The 10500-nt window shown below is 39.8% G+C and overlaps 1 protein-coding gene across 3 annotated transcripts in view; it reads left to right on the top strand.

The window, feature by feature from the left end:
* The window catches only part of ATF6 (activating transcription factor 6), a 200119-nt gene that overhangs the window by 47995 nt on the left and 141624 nt on the right, over positions 1–10500 (top strand). For 2 of the 3 annotated variants that reach the window (XM_081825256.1, XM_081825255.1), the window contains exons 8-9: positions 5251–5436; positions 6729–6820. In XM_081825256.1, the coding sequence (XP_081681382.1) occupies positions 5251–5436; positions 6729–6820 (278 nt within the window). The remainder of the gene's footprint in view (positions 1–5250; positions 5437–6728; positions 6821–10500) is intronic. The other variant, XM_081825257.1, reaches the window with a different exon arrangement.

The raw sequence follows: 10500 nt of genomic DNA, 5'->3' as shown, positions 1-10500 counted from the left end.
CAAGCAGGGGGAGTGGGAGAGGGAGAAGCAGGCTTCCCGTGGAGCAGGGAGCCCGATGCGGGGCTCGATCCCAGGACCGTGGGATCATGACCTGAGCTGAAGGCAGATGCTTAATGACTGAGCCATCCAGGCGCCCCTCCCCTTTTCTGTTTTAAACAATTTTCTGAGAAAAAGGGAGTATTTTTTTTTTAATGATTTTTTTAGTTTTAAGTAATCTCTACACCCAACATGGGGCTCAAACTCAAAACCCTGAGATCAAGAGTTGCTTGCTCCACTGACTGAGTCAGCCCAGTGCCCCCCAAAAAGGAGTATTCTTAAGATTCATAGTAGAAATCAAACTAAAATAATTTATTTGAATATTTGAAATAAGATTGCCACACATTAAATTTGCTAATGATTTTAACTGTACACATTTTTTAGAGTGTGTTTGTAAATATATTTACTATGATATGCAATAATATATGTTGTGTAAATTGGAAATGTGTAAGAGAATTTACTTCTTTGGCTTTTAAATCAATTTCAAATAGACACAGCTTCTTTTTGTATGTAATGGAAAAATTGGTTTGTCTCATACGAAGAAGTTAATAACAGTTTGTATATTAATTTAGAGATTCAGTGAAATAAGACTTAGAACTGAGAATGATATGTAGTAAACCAGTGATTCAGTGATCGAGCCCCACATTGGGCTCCCTGCTCAGCGGGAGGCCTGCTTCTCCCTCTCCCACTCCCCCTACTGATTAGGTATCAGTACTTGATCTGGTTTGAGTTCATGTGAGATGTTGGAATGTATTTCTTAGCATTAAAATATCCTATTTTAGTATCTTTGATTTATAGTCATATAGGACTTTGAAGCTCATTTCCTAGCAACATCACAGAATCAGGGGTCTAAATAGTCTATTTTATTTATAAGAAGAACATAATACAGTGTTTATTGATTGATAACTTTTAAAAGTAAAAAACAAAATGCAAGCACACATGGAATTTTGACTCAGATTGGTTGAGCCTTCAAAAAGTACTTATTCATTTGTGAAAGTTGTCTTTTTACACAAGTCTTTTTTACAGTCAAACAAATGTTTAATAATGCAACACCATATTACAGTATAATGGCACTGAAGGGAGAGAATATTTTACAGCTGTGAAGTTTTTCTTTTTTCTTTTTCCAAGGCACAATGCTTGAAGGGAGAGTTGTCTGAAGGCAGGATGATCAGAAGCAGGGACTGACCGGCTGTTCACTCATTTTAGTCATGTTAAATCATCTGATATGCCCATAAGAGAGAAATGTCAATTGATTAATGAGCCAGACTATTGATTTTATGTTTTCAGACTGCTAGAGGAGATTACGCTTCTAGGTACAAGCGTTTCCATAAGCCTTCCTTTTGACCAAGTGCATAATGAAAGTAAGCACAGAGTTCACTGAGGTTAGAGTTCATGCTGGGATCCAGGACTTCTATTTGGTATTAAAAACAGTGTGTGCGGGCACCTGGGTGGCTCAGTTGGTTAAGCGACTGCCTTCGGCTCAGGTCATGGTCCTGGAGTCCCGGGATCGAGTCCCGCATCGGGCTCCCTGCTCGGTGGGGAGTCTGCTTCTCCCTCTGACCCTCCCCCCTCTCATGTGCTCTCTGTCTCTCTCATTCTCTCGGTCTCAAATAAATAAATAAAATCTTTAAAAAAAAAAAAAAACAGTGTGTGCTGTTGTGTACTGGGGTTGTGTGTGTTGGGCTTAGAGTCAGCTGACCTGAGTTCTAGCTGTGGCACTTCTCCCCTCTAACAGTGGATCAAATGATGAGGCTTATTTTAAAGAATCTTTAAAACTATAATAATTTCAGCAAGAGGAGATTAAATATAGAACATCAAAATAATTGAAATACTATGCTGCCATTCTCATTGCATGTCAAAGATGATCATAACACATTGTATGCAAAAATCAGTTTACAAAGCAGTAATGACAGTCTAATTTTTTTTTTCTTGTAAAATATACCCCCCCACCAAAATAACAAGCACCATGGGTGTGTGTGTGTGTGTGTGTGTAGTCTGAAAATCATAATTTTTTTTTGTCTAGGAAATACAGAATAACTTAAATATTATATATTCAGATAGCTGAAGATAGCTTGCTGAGCTGTAAAGCTGAAACTCTTGTGTTTGGTGATTCCTGTGGGTTTCATTTATTTTTATTCTCTATCCTTTGTGTTTATTGGTAGTATTGAATATTTATTTTCAGAACTATAGTATCTTTTTCCATGGGAAGAAATGGATGGCCACAGGTGGTTTTCATTTTTTTTTGCATGAGGCATGTGCACTGACAGCCTTTGAAACTTAAATGCTTTGTAATATGCAGGTGCTTTTATTGTTTATAGAAATTCCTAATCCTTGTTTGAAATTTATTAAATGGTGTTCCATCTGTAAGCCTCCCTAAATTCCATAGATTAATTAGCCTTTGTAAGGTTGCCTTTTATCTAACTTTAGTATAAACTCTTCCATCTGGGAACCTTCTCTTTCCTGTGCTTGTTCAGTGTTCTGTGTACTTCAGCACTCTGGTGTTAAGTATTAATTATGGACATTGACGTTCTCAGGAACCATGAAGAACACTAAGAACAGTAGACTGAACAAAGTGGCATTGTCCAGAGAATAGTTTGATGTGGCGAATGATCCATCCATCATGGCTTTGCCACTCCTGGTGTGTGGCATTACTGAAGAGTGGGATAGTTACTCCATAGGGAAATTTTACGGATGATGGTTCTATAAGTTAGCAATCTTTTTTTTTTTTTTTTTAAGATTTTATTCCTTTATTTGACAGAGACACAGCGAGAGAGGGAACACAAGCAGGGGCAGTGGGAGAGGGAGAAGCAGGCTCCCCGCCGAGCGGGGAGCCCGATGCGGGGCTCGATCCCAGGACGCTGAGATCATAAACCGAGCTGAAGGCAGACGCTTAACGACTGAGCCACCCAGGTGCCCTATAAGTTAGCAATCTTAAGACGTTTCAGTTAAAGGGAAAAAAAGAGAAAACCACCCTCTTTTGACATCTCATGTGGCTTTTTTTCCTGGTAGGTTCTGATTGAAAGTTTGTTGACAGTATTTACTGCAGAGAGATTGGCTTTGGCTCTTTTGAGGAAATGTAGTATGGGGTTAGAATTGTGTTGTTATTTTTAGAGAAATGAATATTTTTAAAGATTTTATTTATTTTTTTTTGAGCGAGAATGAGATAGAGAGAGCATGAGAGGGGGGAGGGTCAGAGGGAGAAGCAGACTCCCTGCTGAGCAGGGAGCCCGATGCGGGACTCGATCCCGGGACTCCAGGATCATGACCTGAGCCGAAGGCAGTCGCTTAACCAACTGAGCCACCCAGGCGCCCCTAAAAAATCAATATTAAATGATTTAATTCTATTTACTAGTCTCAGTAAGAATTATTGAATACCACAGAGTGGAATGTTTATTTTTTAAAAACATAAAAGGTCAGTAATTCAGTCATCTGTGTACTTAAATTAATCAACTTAATATTATTTGGTGCTTTTTATGGACTTAATTTTGCTACCTCACCCTCTGCCTCAAATAAATTAGACTAATGCTATAACAGATAGGTTCCATGACTTGTTTAGGAAACATGACAAAAATAATTTTGCTCAGTTAAGTTTTGATTATGGTAGATAATTGAGGGTAGGAAACCAAAATGTAGTTATTACATGGTTTTGGCTTCCAAGGTATAACATTTAGGTTGAGAGAGAGAGTTAATAGTCATGAAACAGTTGAGACCATTAAGTGTTCAGGTGTATTTTCCAAATTATAAGAGAATAAGACATTCAGGGAAGATGGTTTAGCATAATCAGAATGTAGAAGGTCCTTAGAATTAAGTTAGTGGAGGAGACCGCATTCGAAATTGGAGTAAACACTGTGACTAAAGGAATGACTTTAGGCACATGTGGAGATATTAGAGTAGCCTTAAATGATAAGAATCTGGCTGTGGATTGAATAGTTGTCGGGTTAGGGCAGAAGGTGTGGTTGTTTAGAGGGATGGTCACATTATGGGAAGGCTTTGAAAGCAAAGGTGGCCAGCGAGGATGCATGAATAGCTTGTTTTTGCAATAGAGTAGCAAGATAAACAATTTCTCCCAGGTGAGTTATCTTATAAATGGTAGGTAGGAAGAGATTGGAGACCAGTGAAAATATTTAGGAGATTATTGTAGTAGTCTGGGGATGAGTTAATGAGTGCCTACCTTGGGAGGGTGACGGCAGGAATAGATGGGAATAACTGAGACACACTGTCACTGGAAGAAACTTGGTCATTAGCATATCCTCAGTGCACATTGAGTGAGTGAACCAGAGGTTGAGAGAGGGGAATAAATATGGAGAATGAAGGAAGAAATAAGTTAATAGTGACTTCTTCCTAGATATCTTGAGAGTTACTTACCACTGATAGAAGATGGGTAGGATAAACAAATCTAGGTAGAGGGAGATGATGAGTTCAGTTTGTACATATGGAATTTGAAGTGGTGGTAACTTTGCAAGTAGAAATGGCCTTATAAGTAGCTGGATACGTGGTTCTGGAAAATAGTCAATTCAGGGCCTGAGACATAGAGTGAGGTGTATGGGTATGTACATATATGGATATGTAAGGGCACTTTCTGAGAGAGTTTTTTTTTTTTTCCTGAGGGAGTTTCTAAAGGGAAGATTGGAAGATCAGTAAAGAAGCCTTAGAAAACACCAGAAGAAATCATTCAACATTTAGGTTTTAGAGGGCCATTTTTTTAAAAAAATATTTTTAATTGTTATGTTAATCACCATACATTACATCATTAGTTTTTGATGTAGTGTTCCATGATTCATTGTTTATGCATAACACCCAGGGCTCCATGCAGAATGTGTAGAGGGCCATTTTTAATAATTTGATTTCAGCTTGCTTAATTTGAGTAATATATATATATATTTTTTAAGATTTTATTTATTTGACAGAGAGAGAGACAGCGAGAGAGGGAACACAAGCAGGGGGAGTGGGAGAGGGAGAAGCAGACTTCCCACTGAGGAAGGAGCCCGATGTGGGGCTCGATCCCAGGACCCTGGGACCATGACCTGAGCCGAAGGCAGACGCTTAACGACTGAGCTACCGAGGCACCCCTGAGTAATATTTTTTAAAACCTGTTTTAAATCAACCAGTAACCTGTGTTTTGAACAGTTTAGTTTAAAAATGATGGTAAAAATCAGTATATTCTGATCTGATTCTAAAATCAGAATATTTCTGATTTGTTATAACTTTTCCTAGATTGCCGTGCTAAGGAGACAGCAACGTATGATAAAAAATCGAGAGTCTGCTTGTCAGTCCCGCAAGAAGAAGAAAGAATATATGCTTGGCTTAGAGGCCAGGCTAAAGGCTGCGCTTTCGGAGAATGAGAAGCTAAAGAAAGAGAATGGATCACTGAAGCGACAGCTGGATGAAGTCGTGTCAGAGGTGAGTGCTAGTGATGCACCCCAGTGAGATGGGTTCAAGTATTCTTTTTTCCTGGGAAACCAATTGGAAATTGTGTAAAACAATAGTACTAGAAAAAGAGAGGGCATAGGGCGCCTGGGTAGCTCAGTCGGTTAGGCGTCTGCCTTCGGCTCAGGTCATGGTCCCGGAGTCCTGGGATCGAGTCCCACATCGGGCTCCCTGCTCAGCGGGGAGTCTGCTACTCCCTCTGACCCTCCCCCCTCTCATGCTCTCTCTCTCTCTCATTCTCTCTCTCTCTCTCAAATAAATAAATAAAAATCTTAAAAAAAAAAAAGAAAGAAAAAAAGAGGGCACAATAAACCCTAAAGCATTTGCAGTCAGAGTAAAGCATTGGAAAGAGGAGCTTGTGAGTTGTACCTCCCAGTCTTCATTCAAAAGCTGTGTGTTTCCTTGGTAGCTTGCTCGCTCTCTTTTCTGACTAAATGAATCCCCTTGAGGACCCTAAACAGTCTCACCAGGTCTTTCCTTTTAAAAAAGAAAATACAGGGGCATTTGGGTGGCTCAGTTGGTTGAGCATCTGACTCTTGATTTCGGCTCAGGTTATGATCTCAGGGTCCTGGGATCGAGCCTGAGTCAGGCTCCATGCTCAGTGGGAAGTCCACTTGAGATTCTCTCCCTCTGCCCCTCCCCTCATGCTCTCTTACTCTCTGTCTCAAAAAAAAGGAAACACAAAATAAAAAATTTTAAAGACTTTTCTCTGTCCACCTGCCACTATTATGTTTTTTGCATTTTGTTGCTATTCTGGTCCCGATAAGGTCAATGTTCTCCTTAATTCTGTTCATGAAACCTGCTGTCTCAGGATTTCCCACTGCACCGTCCTGAACCAAAGGGATGCCTGTGCCTAATGCATGGGCTTCTTCCACTGTTCTGTCTTGCCCTGAGCACATGGGACTGTTCCATCATGTTAAGAGATTGAAGAGACAGGGAAATAAACTACAGATGTATTTTAAAATTCTTTGAAGACCCATAAAAATGTTAAATTGTTGAATTCTTTCCTTTTGGGTGCAGAAGAAACTGCAAGGGAGTGGCCCTTGTGTTTCTCTTCTCCTGCGCCTTTCCTTTTCTCTCTCTGCTACAGCAGGGAACCTAGAAGGCTCTGCTCTAGTCTTGTGAAAAGTACTGTTTCCTCACCTTTGAGTTTTGTTTTTTTTTTAACTATTAAATTGGTGAAGAGGGGTGTGCTTATCTTAGATGCTGCTTTTTGTGAGATTGATACGTAGTTTAACTGTATTTAACATGGTTATTTCTTTTAGAACCAGAGGCTTAAAGTTCCTAATTCGAAGCGAAGAGCTATCTGTGTGATGGTAGTCCTGGCATTTATAGTACTCAGCTATGGACCCATGAGGTAAGCAGAGAGCCGTCTGTTCAGGTACTAATGCTAAAACTCTCAGTTCTCATTCTTTTCAGCTCTAGTTGTAAGCTAGAGAAAAACAGATTTGTTTTATTCTCTTCAGATGCAATAATTACATAAGAAGAGGGGAAAAAGAAAGATTGGTTCCTCTTCCTTGTTCTTCATCTAGGTCTGGCAGAAAAATCATGATGTTTAATGAAGAAAGCCTTCAGTTACCAAACAGATCAGTGGTGGGCCTTGAAATCAAACTGCCCAAGTTCAAATGGTAGCTCCTCCACTTGGTAACTTTGTGGTCTTAGGCAAGTTACTTAACCTCTGTGCTTCAGTTCCTTACCTTTAAAATGGTTAAACCTTTATAATAATATGTTACCTACCTGCCTCAGTACTGTGATGCTTGAGCAGCTTCAGTGATTATAAGACACTTGGGTGGCTTCCTCCCTAGCCGGAAAGGAAGCAGCTAGAGCGGTAATTAGCGGTTTCTGACTTAGTAGGTTTGGAATGGGAATCAAGAATCTAAATATTTTATAGTGTTCTAGTTTATTTTGGTACAGGTTTCTAGCTAATCATGACTTGAGAAACACCGCTTTTAGGTTAGAGTCGTAGAATACTAGAGTCATAGAATACTAGAATTCAGAGGGACCCTAGAGGCCCTCTTTTTCAGACTCCCACTCACTGTGGCACATTTGATAAATGAATGAAATCAGCATCCTAGGTGCTGGGGAGTCAAAGAGTAATTAGACTGGGGCCATACCTTCAAAGATCTCCTGGTCTAGCTGAGAAGACAGACAAGTCAAAGGATGACTTGAGTATAATGTGATGAATATAATAATAGCAATATGAACAAATTACTAAAAAAATATAAATGAGAGTAAGAATTCCTTGAGAAGGTTCATGTCATATTGACAGATGTTCAGAACATGTTTTGATGAATGAGAGTGGTAAGGGAAATCCCCATAGAGGAAGCTGAATCTTGAAGTGTGATAGCAGTTTGTCAGTTGGAGAGTATGGAAAGAGATGCCAAGTAGAGGGACCACAGTAGTTAAAAGGCACAATTAGGAAATGGCTTGACGTTTTCAGGAAAAAGTGAAAAATTCATGTATATCTTGTACATGTGGGAATGTGTATGAGGGAGATGGGGCTACAGGTATACAGTGGGGGCCAGATACTGAAGAGCCTAGTATGCTACTGTACACCATGAGGCAGAGGGTAGCATAATCAGTTTTGGTGTTAGGAAGGTGACTGAGGCGGGTAGCGAGAATGGACCGGACTGAGCAGATGCTATTGGCAGAGACGGCACCGGGAGGCTGTTGGTGTATTTGAGGTGATATGTGCGAGTCTGGATTTGGACTGTGGTGATGAAAAGGACAGGCTATCTCAGGGTGCACCTCTGACGTAGACTCTGGGGTTTGGTGACTGATACAGAGTGGGACATGCAGAAGAAAAGAGAGAAGCTAAAGATAATTCCAAATTTCTATCTTGAGGGACAGAACAGTGATGCTCTTATTTAAGGCAGGACATAGGAAGATGAATCATTTTATGATGGAGGATAATGGTTTTTATTAGTATGGGAAGTTTGTGATACTGACTAGATAATTGGGAATTACCGTGATATATAGACAGACAGATGGTAGTGGAGTAGGTGAGATTATCCAAGGAGAACAAGTAGGGGAAGAAGAGTAATGAGAATCTGGGGAAACCAGCATGACAAACTCAGGAAAAGAAACTCAGAGTGAGTAGTGTTAGGGACAGAACCAGAAGAATGTGGTTTTCTGAAGCCAAGAGTGAAAGAGTTTCAAAAAGAGGCTTGTGGGGGCAGAAACCTGAGGTGAGAACATTGAATTTGGCAACTAGCAGCTTGATGGTAATCTTGGAGCTGCTCTGTGTTCCAGGCTTTGTGGTTGACACTCTTATCAGTGTTCATTTTGCAAGGTGATGTCCAGAGCCAACACATTTCCTTAGATACTGTCTTCTGACCTGTGTAGACTAGTGAAATCCTCACTTCCCAACAGCTCATTTTTTCATGCAGCCTAAGATTGTGGTAGCTATTTTGAAGAGATGTATTATTAACTAAAATCCCCATATCTTTTTCACATGTTTGATGGTCAAGCTAGGTCATTCCCATTTTATTTCTACATAGTTTCTTTTTTTTTTTTAAAGATTTTATTTATTTATTTGAGACAGAGAGAATGAGAGACAGAGAGCATGAGAGGGAGGAGGGTCAGAGGGAGAAGCAGACTCCCTGCCGAGCAGGGAACCCGATGCGGGACTCGATCCCGGGACTCCAGGATCATGACCTGAGCCGAAGGCAGTCGCTTAAAGTAAAATGTAGATCTTGTATTCAACTTTCATTATCATTTGGTATTAGCACAACTGTCTAGAGCATTTGCTATCCCATCATGGAGCCTCAGACACCCATGTACTTTTTACTAAAATGATTCAGTGGAAAGAGGTCATATTTCTGAGTTGACCTATTTTTGAAAGTTTATACTGTATTAGACATGTTACACAGAATATGTAGAAGAGATACCTGGAGCAAGCATTTAAATTATTAAAAAGAATTTTTTTATTACCTGTTGGTATTTTACCCATATTCTTCGTATTAAAATTATTTTTTCATTTAACTCTGATAATGGCAGTCTCAGAGGCTTTATGCAGTAGTGTTCGGTGGACAGTAAAGAAGATGGGGTTGTGCTGTAGGAAGTGAGGATGGGGTTAGGGATACACATTGTTGTGGAAGCCCTCATAAGTAAATAGAGATTTGGGGGAAAAAAAGACAATTTTTAAATGAATTAATGATGTTTATAGCTACTGAGGGTAGAGGGGGTGTGTGGGGATGGATCTCATTTCTATGAGCTGATGTGTTGATTCATTTTGGAAGGAGGAGACTTTGGTCCTATTTTATCACAAAAGTTTTGTGTCCAAAAAATTAGATGAATAGTACAAACAGCAGAATGAAGAATGGGAGAAAGCTTAAATATTTGAAAGTCCTGAGCAACAGCCAGAGGAGATCTGTGTCTGTCTCTTTGTGAAGGCTTGAGGAACAGAAAGTGAAGAAGTAGTGGGAAGATTTAGGAAGTGTGCAGATTTTTAAAAACATGTTAAAAGGCTTAGATTGAAGAAAAGCAACAAAGAGCTGGAAGGAGTGAAGAAATATCAAAGTATCTTAACAGGTTGGAATATTTCCAGACACCAAGAAGGAAACAGAAAAGAAACTGGCTATGGAGCTCATAAAAACCAGGAACTATTTCTTCTCAACAAAATTTGGCATGAATGGTGAAATATCAAAGCTGAGAGAGCAACAGTGGTCTGAAAGACTGAAACCTGCCCCCGAACCAAATGTTGGCAGTGGAGATGTGCCATCACGTATGTTCTTCAGAAACATTCTTGATTGACCCCATCCTTCGCAGCCTCTTCACTGCAAGACTGAAGATCTTCTTAGGGCTGGGAATCTGCCAGAGGAGCAGAAACTCCCCAGTTGAACCTTATTAATACCACCTGGAATGTATTTATTGAATAACTTCCACACCCATGGCCGTGTATATCTATAAACCTTAAGCAAGCATTATTGTGTTTTAATTGGTATAGAAAAAAACAGATTGTGAGTTCTAACTGAACTTTTCTCAAGTACCACAAAACTAAGTCTGGCCAGACAAGCAGACATTTTAATGAGAGAT

The sequence above is a fragment of the Leptonychotes weddellii genome, chromosome 6, assembly GCF_054177405.1.
Source record: "Leptonychotes weddellii isolate Sample4059 chromosome 6, ASM5417740v2, whole genome shotgun sequence".
In the NCBI taxonomy this organism is placed as follows: domain Eukaryota; kingdom Metazoa; phylum Chordata; class Mammalia; order Carnivora; family Phocidae; genus Leptonychotes; species Leptonychotes weddellii.
Note: the sequence above shows the minus strand (reverse complement) of the source record. Positions and strands in the feature narration are given on the sequence as shown.